This window comes from Eretmochelys imbricata, chromosome 22, assembly GCF_965152235.1.
Source record: "Eretmochelys imbricata isolate rEreImb1 chromosome 22, rEreImb1.hap1, whole genome shotgun sequence".
Classification (NCBI taxonomy): domain Eukaryota; kingdom Metazoa; phylum Chordata; order Testudines; family Cheloniidae; genus Eretmochelys; species Eretmochelys imbricata.
Window position 1 is genome coordinate 15,278,277 of NC_135593.1, and position 15,233 is coordinate 15,293,509.

Genomic DNA, 15,233 nt, shown 5'->3' on the forward strand with positions numbered 1-15,233 from the left:
GGGGGCACAGCAGCAGAGGGGGTGGCGACAGGCCCGGCAGTCAGGCTAACCCGGTCTTGGGGGGGGTGGGGTCTCCCTGCCCCCAACTCGGAGGTGGGGAAGCTGGGGGAGAATCAAGCTGTGGGGGACGCTCTCCCCATCTTCGAGGGGGGGCGTGCAGGTAGCCCCCTCCTCCCCCAAAGCCGGAGCCCCCGCCCCCCGGGTACAGTGTTCGCCCACTCTCCCCTCACTGGTCTCTCCCAGCACCAGCCCGGCGGGGAGGAGGCGCTCTGCCGGGGACGGCTGTGCGGGGAGCCCCGCTGCCGGTGGGAGGGGGCGCCCCCCAGGGAACAGCCCCAGGAGGCCGTTGCTCATCCGGTGGCGGTGGCTGCGGTTGCCATGGCGAGACTCCGCCTTCGCTGACGCGCGCGGTGACGCGCGGGGGGCGGGGCGGGGCGGCGCGGCTGCAGGGCTCCGCACGGCCCCAGACGGACCGAGCCGGAGCCGCCGCCGCCACCGCCGCCGCCCCCCGAGCCCAGCATGGTAATGGCCGAGCCCCGGCGGCCCCCCCCGCTGCTGCCCCGCGGGCCCGGGCCCGTCCGCGTCGGGTTCTACGACATCGAGGGCACGCTGGGGAAGGGCAACTTCGCCGTGGTGAAGCTGGGGCGGCACCGGATCACGCGCAGCGAGGTGAGGCGGCCGGGCCGCGCGGGGGGAACCGGCGCCCCCCCCCCACCGGGGACCGGTTCGTGAGGAGGCGGGGCCGGGCCGGACCCTACCCCTCCCCACTCCCCGCCACGGCTACCGGCCCAAGGGCCTGGTACCGCCCCCCAGCCCCGCGGGCGGCTGGTTCCGACCCCCATAGGGGCTGCCCCGGGGGCGGCTCCAGGTGTGCGCCCCCCCCCCCCCCGTCCGAAGGCCGCTGTCCCAGGCACGGCCGGCCCGCAGCCTCCCCTCGGCTGCCTTGGTCCCTGCGGCGGGGCCGGGGATGGAGCCGGCCTCAGGACGCGCGGCGCGGGAGCGCTGCAGGGAAGGGGCCGGCCGGCCGGCCCTGGGAGCTCCCGCCGGGCTGTCCCGGGGCAGAGCCGGAGGGGAGCGCCGCGGGGGGCGAATTCCGTGAGTCGTGGCCGCGCCCTGGCCAGTAAGGAGGCGAGGAAATATTTTTTCAATGGGGCCAACAGAGCTCGGGGGGTCCGGGGCTGTACAGCGCTGGGACCGAGACCGGCGCGAGCCGTGAAGCTGCTGTTAGGGACAGCCCCTTCCCGAGAAACTGCCGGCAGGATGACTTGGTCATTACCAACCGCAGAACAGGGCTGCAGCGCTTGATTTGTCAGGAGCGAGGGGCTGGGGCTCCCACAGTTAGGTGTCCTGGCTCAAGCGATTTTATTTATTTATATTTACTTCCATAACTCATGCGGCAAGCCCTGAGTTGCCGGGGCTTTGAAGTGCCGGTCCTAGAGGTGCCAGGACTCTGCCCTAGCAAGCCCTGGCACAAATTAAGCATTGCAGGTTTGAACCCTAAAGGCTAAATTGTTCTGTGTTCTGCTGTCAGGTTTGTCATCTATTCAATATCTCCAGGTGTAGGGCCAGATTTGGTACTTCAGTTTGAAGAAGAATGATTCCCTCATACCCCATTCCCCTGAATTAGCTTGTCTGGATACTAAATTAAAAACAGTCATCTTTTCAGAAATGCAAGTTACCCAAGTTATCAATTAAATACCAGTCTCAGAAAACGATAATTATTTTACGCATCATCTGTAATTAAACAACTATAGTATACTTGGGTAAAAATGTAGCTAGGCATATTTTTAAAATATTAAATATCTGATGGATGAAGCACCTTTGGATATCATTGCTTAATAACTTTTAAAACGTAAGTACTTTCAGTTAGTGTACCTGGTTTTAAGTTACTTGTCAGTTTTTATGATCTGATCATATTTCCTATGTTAAAAAAACCCTTTTTCTCTGGTGCGATGTGAATGATCCACACAGACAGGGAAACTGAACAAAATGATGTCAAAAGCACAAAGTAAAGAAATTGAAACCAGTAATCTTTCACTTACAGTGATCTTAAGTGGTACAAGTATCAATAGGCAGGAGGCAAAATTATAATTGTTAACTTTAACTATAGTTTTACTTTTAACATTAGTGCAGGACACATAGTAGTGGTCACTGTACACACAACTTTGAAGAATGTTATTGACCTCTTGAGGTCTCTTCCAGCCCTACATTACTGTGATTCTGTGACAATCCAAAGTATTAAAGGAAATTTGATCAAGTTATGGCCTCACTTCTCAAATTATATATTAAGGTACTCAAATAATTTTTAAATCCTTTCCTTGCTACTATTAAATATCCAAGTTTGGAAATTAGAATTTTAAGTAGTGTTCAATTATAGTGTTAATGTTTCACTCACCAGGCAATTTTCAGAGTCGCAGCAGTGTTAGTCTGTATCCGCAAAAAGAAAAGGAGTACTTGTGGCACCTTAGAGACTAACAAATTTATTTCAGCATAAGCTTTCGTGAGCTACAGCTCACTTCATCGGATGCATTCAGTGGATTTCTTGAAATATGCTGAAATAAATTTTAGTCTCTAAGGTGCCACAAGTACTCCTTTTCTTTTCACCAGGCAATGTTTGCTTACTGGTCTTCAGGCACCGTGTCTCAATGGCATTGCGGAGGCAATCTTAACTTTTCATTGTAATTCAAAAATTAGATCTCTGTTGAGCTTTCTGAAAATTTAAAATCATCTACACTTTGAGTTTAAATAGCTTGGCAATATTCTGTTTGGTAAAAGTTGTCAGCTTCAAAAAATGGCTGAAATTAATAGAAGTACATTCTAAAAACTTTATTAAATGTCAGTATCAATACATTTAAATTTGATTGATTAGGTTTTCTTCTTGGTTAGGGCCTTGTATGCTGTGCTCAGTCTGGAAGTTGTTTTTATAGCTCACATTGTGAATTGCTACTGCCAAGATGGAAGTGATTCCAGGAATGTGAATGGCAGGGAGAACTTACTATGAATGACCGTTGTTTCACATGGTATATTTTAAAATTAAGCTAAAATGAAACCTATATCATATTTTCCCCATAATTTTTGTAGCAGGTTTTACCTTTCCAAAGTTTTGTGGTTGAATCTTGTGCACTTTGTTTGTTTGTTTGTTTGTTTTGCATTTCCAGTTATTTCCACAACAAGAAATTTATAAACATAGGATTAGGTAGAACTTCATTGTTGGGTCAGTCAGTAGGAGTGGCTAGCTGGGTTGCAAGGGAGAGGGACCCTATTAACTTTCACTAAAGGTAAAGAGAACTTGCATTCTGACCAAGTACCATTACTGTAAATGGTTCAGAATCAGACCAGTGTGGGTTCCACCAACTCTGCTTAGTTATGTAGTGGAATTGTAATGAAATGATGCAGATCTTAAAGTTTCTTGTCATGAAATTAATCTAATATAGTTAAAGGTGAAATCAGAGTGAAACAGAATGTGTACATAAGAAGAAAACATAGCCCAGAAGGTGGAGTATGGCAAACTAGTTCTAAATTGAGTGTGAAATCATATAACTGCAACCTTAATGTTGCATTTGAGCACTCAAGTGAAGAAATGTGAAAGTTAATAGAAATGTAGGAATTGTTAGGTATTCTCAACCATGGTTGATATAGTCCTGTAATGCGCCTTTAAGATCAGTCAGTACTAGATGCTTCAGAGGAGGCAGCTGTATTTTTGATAGGTTCTTGCATGCAGTACATGTTTGTTGTATCACAGAAATATCCTGTGATCAGAGAATTAGGTTTATGTTCATGAATATGGACACAGAAGAAGAAATTATGTTCAGGAGGACATAGGAAAAATAGGAGACATCCACAAAAATAATTAGAAGCATTGAAAGAGTCATAAGGGAAGCCCAGAAAGATTAGGACTGCTTAGTTTTAGGAGGTAAGTAGTGACATGAGGTATAAGCATGAATGGTAGAGAACATCAGCCTGAATCTGCTGCTCACTGCCTCATAATATAAGAGGGACACCCTATGGAATTATAAAAGTAATAAACTTACAGATAAAAGAAATATTCAAATACATCATCAACCTGTGGCACTCTTTCCTACAAGATATAGGGCATTAAACATAAAACTCAAATGGTTAGTCATCTACTTATTGATATAAGCTATCGCTCCATGAACTATCTTAAACAGTTTTTACTAATCGGTCCTCATGGTTCGAGACATGTCGGCCACCAACTGCTTGAACCTGGAAAACCTTCTCCTATAGGCATGTTATTGCCTAATTGTCCATTACATGTGGTTGTATTTTCCTCCAAAGAGGCTTCTTTAGAAGGCAGAATATTGAACTAGATGAATGGTTGGCTGATCCAGCGTATTGGATCCTGAACTAGATGAACCATTGGCTGATCAAGTGTGTGTATGCATGATACATACTCATAAGTGCACTAGTTTAAAACACAACAGCCCTCCCCCCTTGTTGTGACCCACAAATTGGTTTAGCACAAACGGATTTAAGGGAAGCTAATACTGATGTAGCTATGTTGGAGCAAACCCATGATGTAGAAGCACTCCATTGTTTCTATGGGGCTTGCACCAGCATGATGTATTCCATATCGGAGTAAGCCATGTTTTATGCTATTACAGTGTGTCTACATGGGAGCGTGCATCAGGGTAATTGCACTCGTGCAAATTTCTCTAACCTAGACAGGGCCTAAGGTTTTAAGTTGACCTGTGCAACCTAAATGGCAGCTGCAAAAGAGAAAATCTGGATTTGTGCCTTTTTTGCTTTGTGTCTTATAGGTCTGAAGGATATTCAGCATTTCCCTTTCATTAGAAGTTTTTGTCTTTTTTCTGGATGACAGGACGACTACGAGGGTAGCATCAAAACTAAGCAGAAATTAAATTAAGCTTGAAAAATTGAAAGTAAGGATTATTAGTCAGACACACTTTTTTGTTTGATATCTGTTTAAATTTAGAAGTCTCACAGTTTCAGTTCCCTGCCCCTTCAGTTGAAGGCAGAGAAGCAGAGAAGGCTCCCACTCCAATTCTCTAGTCCTTTAGCCAAAAAAAAAAAAAAAGGGAGGGGGGTGGGGGGAGAAGGAAAGACTTAATATTCCTGAGATTTTGAAGGTTAAAAAAAACCAGGGACGATTTCAAATAGGTTTTAGGCTTTTATGCATCTTAAAAGTGTGTGTGTTGGGGGTGGGGGGTAGACCATTTCCCCCCCTCCACCCTCCTTTTCAGGTCACCTTTAAGCTGATCTAAAGCATTTATTACTCTTAATCATGAAAGTTGTGTGTGGTAGTGGGGAGAGGTGTGCCAAATACACAGTGATTTGCAACCTAACTGTAGGAGTATGCTAGAATCATGTGACTTGAATAATTGTCCTTAATTTGGTGTGTGCTGTGGGTGGTGGCATGTGTTATCATACACAGAGGTTGACCATGCTAGAGAAATGAGAATTCAGTCATGCACCAAGCAAACCTTTACACGGTATACTGGAAAGATTCGTGCTATGTTATGACATTTCTGGAAGATATTAGTGATTGCTAGTGAGCTGTATTTTCAGTTTCACTGAAAAAGATTTCATAGTTCAACAGTTTCGGTGCAAAAATGTAAAATTGAAATCTTTGCTGCAGTCAGAAGCAGCATTCAATTTGAACTAAATAGGATTTGACCCATGTTTTGTTCTACTCAAGACACAAGATTGCTGATAAAAATGAACTCGGTGCTAAGTGCAACTTCACATTTATGTGTAGTTGCATAGTATTTTCGTGATTTTTCTCTAAACCTTCAGATCCAACAAAGGGCAAAAAAATTCAGGATTCAAAAAAGGCTGAGGTATCTAATCTACCTTTAAACATTTGAAACAGAGAAGCCAGATGTCTATATTTCTCCATTTCAGATTAAGAAAATATTTATGCATATATTACGTCAATCCTAATATAAAACCTCAACCTGTATTAGAGAATAGACAATAAAATATTTCTGTAATTAGCAGCACCTCTTACTGCATCTTTGTTTCAGAAAAACTGCTAGCACTTAACTATAGCAAGAGAGTACCCATTACGTTTTATTCTGTTCATTATCATGAGTGTTTTTATAAAGTCTCTGGATGAGCTAGAAATAAGAAGCCTTTAATATTTATTGGTCTACATTATTTGATATAAATGCTTTTTGTGTTGCTGATACACAGCTGTTCGTAGTCAGCAAGAGTACCACACGTGGGATTATTTCAGAAATTCAAAAGAATGAACTAGCATGTAGCTAAATAAAAAACATTTACACTCGTATAATTACATTTTAAATCAAAGAGGCAGTGTGGCAATTCTCATGTTGAGTGATCTGTACACCGAAAATCTTGATTTTTTTAAACATTTGACTGAGGCAAGAATGTGTTCATGGATATTTAATAGGATGGCAGAGTTCATCTGTTGACCTACCATCACAGCAGGTGATAGAACACTGTATAAAGCTGCTGAAGTTTGCTTAACTCATTTTGTGGGGGCAGCTTTTTAACTCTATCTAGAATGGAAAGGAAGATACTAAGGGATTCTCTGGAAAGAGAGAGCATTAGAGTAGAGGAGGTCCTGGAGGGAAACCCTAGGGAAAACCAATGGTAAGAAGAAAACTAAAAGTGAAGTTCATCTTTTTTTGTTAGTAATAATAACTAAACCACAGGAAGGAGGAGGGTTTGGATGCTAATTCAGGGTCTTTTAGTTTTGCAGACTGCCCATTCAGCTTTATACCAGAGTTCACCTAATACAGCTGAGTAACTTGCCCATTATTCTAATTGTAAAGAATGTAATTGCATTTTTAAACACAAAGTTAGGCCTTTGTAAATGAAAATCTAGCCAAGGAAAGTTGTAAGGCTACCAAGTACAGTATTACATTTTAAGTGACCAAAATTGATTTTTTCAGAACTTGTTTGGATCATGTCACTTGTGATTAAATATGGAGATATGGAAACAAGTTCAGCTGTGTAAGTTCAAGGCTTGATGACATTAAAAGAACATTCTTGCTCTTAATGCGATAAGGCTTTTATAAAGACATTTTCAGACTTCACAGGAAGTGTTGGCTTGTCAGGTTCTTTGACACACTACTGTACCTGAATACGCTGCATGAAAACTAAATGTGACAAAGGATTTGCAAGTTACATAGCTATAAGTGCAGGGTTCTTAGAGCAATAATGTTAATTGATAGTAATAGAATTTTTGCAATAAACAGCTATTTGATAGTGTGGGAAATGTAGAACTCTAGTACAATAGACTCTCTTTAATGAGATTGTGTAGCATGCTGGTCTCTAATACAAATACCTTTTTCTTTAGAATCTGAGAGACTGATTTTTATTATGAGAAGGCTAATGTTATTTGGAAGCCATTAAAACAGATTTTCTTGGGATTTGCACTGAAACATTTGACCTGAGGACTGAATTTCTTGGAGCTCTATGGCTTCCTGACCTTCAAATGAAGGAATTATTTTCACAGTCTTTTCACCGTCTTCTAAGTGTAGACAGGTTGTGTTGTATTAGGAGATTTTGAAACATCTGTAGCATGTCCTCTCAATGGGGAACATTTGGAAAAGGAGGAAGTGGTAGAAAGCCACAAAGAAAGCACATTAATTTAACATTAAACTATAATAAATGTTACAGCAGGAGTCATAATTCTGCCACTCGCTTTTTACATGCTCAGTTTTCTGAAGAGTCTCCTTCGGGGATGAAACTCCCCATGGTTGGTCCCAGAGGTTATTTTTGTTCTTCAGTTAGTTCAAATGCCAGAAGGGACTTTACTAAGTAAATGTGGAAAACGCCTTTTCAATTTTAAGTACTTTTTTAAATAACTTGAGTCTCAAAGATGGTAAAACTATAATTATACATTTACTCTTGAAAAATAACAGAAGCATCTGGTATAGATTAACTGAGATTACAGGTAAATGAAGACCCTATTTACTCTCTCAGAACTCATCTGTTTTATTTTTTTCTTTCTTTCTTTAGCTAGGTCTGACTGAGGAATAGGTCCTTGATGGTTTGCAAGACAACTCAGCTGAATTGTATCTTTTAAAAACTTTGTTTTGGGCATGCACTTTTGCTAACCTTGGGAGCTAGTAACTGCCTAACATCCATGGAGAAAGTTGTCAACATAGGAAATTTTTATCGATAGACTTGAAAGCAGAAACATTCTTCATTGAAATATTTATGTTCCTTTGGTGTTTTATAATCTCTGTAGAGATTCTGTATTCAAATACAGGGGCAAATTGTGGAAATGCCAAACTCTGTTAGAAAAAACAGCAAAGCTTGTATACTTTAAGTTCACTTTTTCAATTCAAGGAGCTTACACACTTCACTGCAGGAACTTGTAATTGCAAGCCATATAAATACTAGATTTTTTTTTTTCCTGGGGAAGGGGAGGAATGGAAATCCAAAATAAAAAAGTGTATATTAAAGAGAGTGACAGCATTTTGTTTGAACTGAAAAAGATGAAGGAAGAGGCTAGGAAGGAAGAGTTTTGCTGCTTCCTCCTTCAGGTTGTCCAGAATGCTGCCACGGATACTTAGTGTGCGCCATCACTCTGACTGTGCTCCACTACAGCACCCTTTACTGGCTTTCCCTCACCTTTCATATCAGACATAAGCGCTCTCCTCTTTGAATCCCTACACAACTTAGCTCCTGTCAGCCTCTGTACGTTAGTCTTGTCACACACAAGATGCAGGCAAGCAATAAGAGAAAGTTATTTTAGTTATGATTAAAGGGAGCTTCATAAAGGGGTAGAGGGAGAGAACGAGGAAAAAGTGTGCAGTGGTTCAAGTGTAAGGCAAAAGCAAACGGGTTAGAATAATGAAAGGAAAGAACAGAGAGGAAATGGAAAGTGCTCAGCAATTTCTCTATGGATAAAGCTTCTGCAGTCTGTGCATCTACTAAGGAACAGAGTTAGAGCAAGGGGTTAGTGTGGATAAATGAAGTAAGAGGCAAGACTTAAGCTGTGTAAGATACCATGTACAGGGGAGGTCTGGAGAGATTAGGCTATTAATGTAAGTAATGGGAAACTTAAAAATTGATCATACAAACAATTGAGAGAAGGTGGTTGGTTTCTTGAATTAGGCTTGTCTGGTGAGTGAGTACACTTGATTCTACTTCTCTAATAAACTGGAATATAAATCCTCTTTGCTTACCTAAAATAGGCGATCCATTATTCTGACAGAATCTGGATAAAGTGAGGTACCAGGTTGGGGTAGGGATTACCCTATAAATTTTGGGTAACTTTTAAAGGTAGTGGTTTCTATTCTTTTTATTGAGGGAGGAAGCTGAGTGGTGATAGAAATAGGGCACCACCCAGAGCACACCTGCCCTGTTTATAGTTAAGAAAATATAACAGGCCAATTCCAGTGTCTGCTTGATATTGCTTTTTCAGTGAGCTACTATAAAGTAAATGAGAGAAAGTGGGGAAATTTGACACAGAAGGAATAACTTGTTTAAGCAAATATTTCCTAAGGTGTATTTAAGGATTTTTGTTTCTATTTTTAGTGTCTGTTTTGGTTATTATAATTTTTTAGGAAACTTGTTTTATAGGTTGATGAAATTGTGCCTCCGTAAACTTGTTCACAAATCTGTTTTATTAGCAGTAAACAGAAATTGGGGAGGGAGGAGTCTTAATTTTTTTTAACAGACTGAATTCTTGTTTACATCCTAGTTTATTCATACCTTTTATATGTTCACACCAAAAAAAAGAATTTGCTTACAACTCTGCTTTTATATGTGACCAGGAAGTGAAAAAACAGAGTGTATGAACAAGAAGTAATACAGACAGTAACTTAGGCCCTGATCTAGCAAAGACTTACATGGGTGGTTAACTTTGGGTATTTGGGTAGTTCTAATCAAGTGAAATGCATACATATTCCTTTCATCTATCTACTTTTTGCTTGAAGGCAAGGAGATTAAATTAGTGCCTAATTTAAGACAAGTTGCAACAAATGGGTGTAATAAGTCATCAGAAGGAGTGGTAGGAGGAGAATGAAGGTAAATAGAAACGTGGTTACATAGACTAGTTATGTTCTTATTTAGATAGTTCTGCATCCTTTAGGGTTGTTTTTAATTCTGAGTTACAAATCAGTCAAATAGAGATTCCCCACTAGCCATCTTCCTAGCCATTGTCTGGTGGTGGTGGTGGTGGCAGTATTTATTACTTGTATTATGGTAGCACGTAGGAGCCCCAGTCATGGACCGGGATCCCCTTGTGCTAGGCGCTTTACGAACAAATCAAAAAGACCGCCCTTGTGATTGTTTTCCATAGACATCACAGTAGAAATGGGTCTTGAGGAGGGATGTGAAGGAGCATCTTAGAGGCATTATGGAATAGTTCAGGATGAGTGTTCCATGCATGAAGATTAACGTGGAAGAAGTGGACAAACAGGCAGTCAAGGCTGGCTTTGTTTGTGAAGTAATGCAGCAAGATACAAGTGCAGATACTAGAGCAGGATAGAGTTGTAAAAGGCTATCAAGGTGAGATGAACTTGAATTTGATGTGGAGATAACAGGAGGGATTCAGGGAGTATCATGTCTCCAATGGTGGCTAGTTAGTACCATATGTTAGAACATGTGTTTATATTCCCAGTATATCTTTTATCCTATCTAGCAACTATTGATGCTACATCATTCATGTAAATGCTCTTTTTAAAATTATACTAAGGTCTTGGGCTCAAATTATTACTCTGTTTGTTTGTTAAATTTATCAATTTAATTGCATGTTGTACTTGTACTATGAGAAATAGAATTCAGGTGTTCGTGTTTTACCCTGTTGCTTTCTATGTGGGTACTTATGTGACCCCCATCACATTCCAAGATTTTAAATATACTTCTCTCTCTCTCTCTCTCTCTCTCTCTCTCTCTCTCTCTCTCTCTCTCTCTCTCTCTCTCTCTCTCTCTCTCTCTCTCTCTCTCCCTCTCTCCCTCCCCCTTCCCACTCAGTAGGATGAATTCCTTTACTCATTCATAGAATGATAGGACTGGAGGGGACCTCTAGAGGTCATCTAGTCCAGTCCTCTGCATTCATGGCAGGACTAAGTATTATATAATTATTTATGTTTTGTGTGTTAAGGGGTGGGGTGGGCAGGTATCTGTATATGAAGAGGTTTATTGAGAGGAAAGCCAAGTGAGTTTAGTAATTAGTGCTTAATACAGTGATGCCCTTTATCATTCTTATTCAGGTAATAAGGTCTACCTCCTGTGTATTGAAATAAATGCAAGTTAGGTGCCTACATATCTTTGAGGACCTATGTATCTCTTGTGCTTGCTAGCCATTCTTGATAGGTAAGAGTCCTGGTTCTTGGGAAATGCATCTATAATTGTAGGTCCAGTCCTGTTGAAGACATTGAATATCAGGAGTGATGTACCTTTCCTGTACCAATCACTCTTTTATAAACTTTCCTATATTCTCTTATTGAAATGAGCCCGATCTTTTGATTCTCTTTTCCTATGGAAGTCTTTCAATGGCTCTGATTTTTGTTGCCTATTTTTACACTTTTAACATGATATTCAAGATGAGACATACTATTGGTCTCTTTAATATTCTCAGTATTTTCTCTTGCGTTCTTTATAGCGCCTAACGTTTTGTTTCCTTTTTTGGTGAAATTGGGAATCCCTTAAGTATAGTTCTATGTAACTCAGTTCTCCAGTATTGACTGGGAATGAGGTCTGTAGGACCCCAAACTAGCTTCTAAACAACATGGACTCAGTTTGCTCTGTGTAACTGACATGAGTTTCCTTGCAGAGATTTTACGCTTTCTCAACAGGTTAGTTACAGACATCCTTATATCTAGGACATTAATCACAGTGAAATAAAAGTCCTTAACAATCCGAATTGCATTAGCTAAGTATGTTTTGATTGCATGTGCTGAGTCAAGAACTTGAGTTCAAAACTTTATTTAAAATTTTGTGGGTGAAATCCTGGCTGCCTGGAACTACTTATGTGCATGGAATTAAGCATGTGCATAAGTGTTTGCAGGATCAGGCTCTGGGGTAGCAAAGCAAGCTGTAATTGGAGGTTTTACTCATGTATTTTGCAAATGAAAAAATACTGACTAGTTTTTGTTTGAGAACTTATCATTGCATTGTGCCAGATAGTGACATGGTGCTGCTGCAAGAAGTCTGTCAAGCTGTTTGATCCCTCAATACTGCTTCTGGTTCCCAGGCATTAGGCTGCGGTTTCTCCATTTATTACTTCAGTCCACTTGCTCACATGCACAAATTAAGCAGCACTTGAGGTCTCTGCTCCTCTGTCTAAGCCCCTGCTGGTACTGTCTGCACCCTTCGACAATGCTAAAGAGATTTTGGTCAGCAGTTGAGTTCCTAGATCAACAGCATGATATCTTATGTGCCTTAGTTTTTATAATTGAATTATCAAATTCTAAGATATAGCAGGTATATTTTTTAAATAAAAAAATGACCCAGAGTCATAGGAATTTGGGGTCCTGTTAACAAGCAGGGGTAGACAAGACTGGAAAATTGATTTAAAGAGAGAAATTTTTTTTTGTTCTTTTGCTACAGGTGGCAATAAAAATAATTGACAAATCTCAGCTCGATGCAGTGAACCTGGAAAAGATCTATCGAGAAGTGCAGATAATGAAAATGCTTGACCACCCGCACGTAATAAAACTCTACCAGGTACAGTTATAATCCTCTTGCTTTTCCCCTCCCCCCCATGTGTTCTAGTGTAAAATGTTTATGGATGTCTAATCCTCTACATCAGTGACATTTTATGGGCTGCTGGTTCACAGTATACATTCAGCTTTTATGTGGTGGAGTTGTTTTGGGTGTGTTTTTAATCTTTGTGCGTGCACAGCAGCATATTGGCCTAATTCATTCTGTGGTTAGCATACATGTCTGCGTCACACAGAAGAACTCCAGAGGTGCCTGAGATCTAATTTTTAAAAAAACTGGGTGATTTAGTGCTGGTGAGAGGTGCTAGACTAAGATACCTGGAGACTGAGCCTCCTATTTATTCACAGAGCAGGTACAGTATGAGCAGCAGCAGTGCAAGTTTCCTTCACATTACTTTGCCTATGTGCCTAAACTGAGAGTGACCATTGTTTTTTCATGTTTCAGAGTAACAGCCGTGTTAGTCTGTATTCGCAAGAAGAAAAGGAGTACTTGTGGCACCTTAGAGACTAACCAATTTATTTGAGCATAAGCTTTCGTGAGCTACAGCTCACTTCATCGCTAAAGTGCCACAAGTACTCCTTTTCTTTTTGTTTTTTCTTGGTTTTTCTGCTGAGACAACCCACCGACATAACATTTGGCACCCTTGTTGGTAATCTTATAAAGACTTGTCCACGGGGATCTGGACTGAACCCACCAGTCTCCTTTCAGAGAAGTTACCAACCTTCCAATAAGTGGTAGCTTTCAGTTCAAACCAACCACCTGTAAGTGGGAGATTCTTAAACCCAATTCTTTGAACTGCCCAGTTCCCCTAAAAATCCAGGTCCCAGTTCATTGTTGTATGGTCATTTACATCACTGCAGAATGCTGCCTTGCCTGTCTGTGTGGGTGTAAGCAAGTACACAAGATGCAGGGCAAATGATTATTTGGATTTTCATTTTTCCTAAGTCATGAATAAATCTGTATACACACAGTAGGCCATGATGCTGCAGATCCACCTATAGAATTTGTCCGTAAACCTATTTGTGTAATTCTGAACTGAATCTTTGTATCTGCTGACTGTTTTCAGTCGATGTATGCAGTTTGCAATACAGCTGGGTGGGTTCAGAGTTAAAGGTGAAACTGCCCTTGTCTTATTGTGTCTTGATGATTTAACAGTCTTTGGCACAAAAAGATGAGGTAGAGGGAGTTCATTTTCAGAAGTTTCTTGGTTTGTTCTTCATTGCACACACTTCCTTGAAGTCTGAAGCGTAGAGATGCTGCTGAGTCTTTTCCGATGTCAGGACGGTGTTGTGTATCAGTCCTGCTGAAGACTGAGGCTGGCATCAGAACCCAATATATTGTATAAAAAATTTCAAGGCATTCAATAGTTAGTCCTTCTGATCTAATCAGGCATGCCACACACATTTCCCACTGATGCTGAATCAAAATCTGTATGAAATGATTAATGACTTATAATGCCAGCTTGTCTTATTGGCATCCAGATGTTTTCTGCTTTGAGCAGGGGCAGTACTGGAACTATTGACAAGGGAGGTGAACTCAAAAGTGGAGGCCAAGGCAGGAGTATAGTAGTAGAAAAATTCTACACAACCCGTCCTCTCATCAGCAACCCAAAAGCTCGAGGAAGCTCTGGGATGGGAGGGGGAACAGCAAGAGAATGGGTCCTCAACCTTTTCAGATGCCTACCAGCTAGAGGCCAAATTTGAAATCTGGATCCCCCAAATAGGGTCTTGGGATAACACATTGTGGTAGGAATCTCAGCACCCTCTTCTTCCCTCATGTGATGTTTCGGGGGGTTGGCTTCTGACCTGGCATTGCCTCTGAATAGTGTGTGCAGGTGAGGGGGGCATCTTTCTTACAGGTCATCATTTAGTAGATTTGATCCTCTGGCTCTCAAGAATATAATATGTCTACACCTACATGTGTGTGCATGGGTGAGAGTTGAAGGGCTGGGTAAGAGGGAGGGGTAATTATGAGGATATGTTCAAAAAGAGAAATATGGTACAGAGCATTTTGGTGTGATATTGTCATGGGCCACTAGCTTATAACTCCCCGCTTGGAGGCATGATTCCTTCCCTCCACTGCTCCTGGAGATATGTAGCTATACACTGCCCTTCACACAGGTCAGATTGTGAAAGCACAATGTAGTTTTTAGTCTTTGAGCCAGTATCTGGTAATTTTTGTTTTTTAAGCCTGGCATTTTCAGTACAAATGCTTTGACTATAAAAAGAGCTAGCACAGTGTGTGTGTGGCGGGGGGGGCATAATGCAATGGCAGAGAGACAATGTCTGAGCGTGCCAGTTTGGCAGTTTAACAGTTGAATTGAGCTGTTCATGTACAGTTGCTGTCCTACAGTAGGTTACATTTCTTCCAGTATTTGTTCATGTCAATCTCAGTGTAGGTGCCCACCTGGGCCTCGTGCATGAGAGTAGAATCTTTAGCTAGTGGTGTTCATTGGGCCACAGGTGTGCTGTGCATGCCTTAGTGCGTGCCTTCAGCCTAAAAGTGGCTGCAACTCTCAGTTCCTCTTACTGCCCACAGCAGTGAGACAAAACAAGTGGTGTCCACCCCCTTCCTTTTAGCAGAATTTTCTCTTGTAAATTAGT

General features: G+C 41.5%; 1 protein-coding gene across 2 annotated transcripts in view; it reads left to right on the forward strand.

Moving 5' to 3' along the window:
• Window positions 1–467: 467 nt before the first annotated feature.
• The window catches only part of SIK2 (salt inducible kinase 2), a 118,287-nt gene continuing 103,521 nt past the window's right edge, over window positions 468–15,233 (forward strand). Inside the window, exons 1-2 of one of the 2 annotated variants that reach the window (XM_077839668.1) lie at window positions 468–669; window positions 12,517–12,633. In XM_077839668.1, coding sequence (XP_077695794.1) covers window positions 520–669; window positions 12,517–12,633 — 267 coding nt within the window. In that variant the 5' untranslated portion in view covers window positions 468–519. Of the gene's footprint in view, window positions 670–12,516; window positions 12,634–15,233 lie in introns of those variants that run through there. The other variant, XM_077839669.1, reaches the window with a different exon arrangement.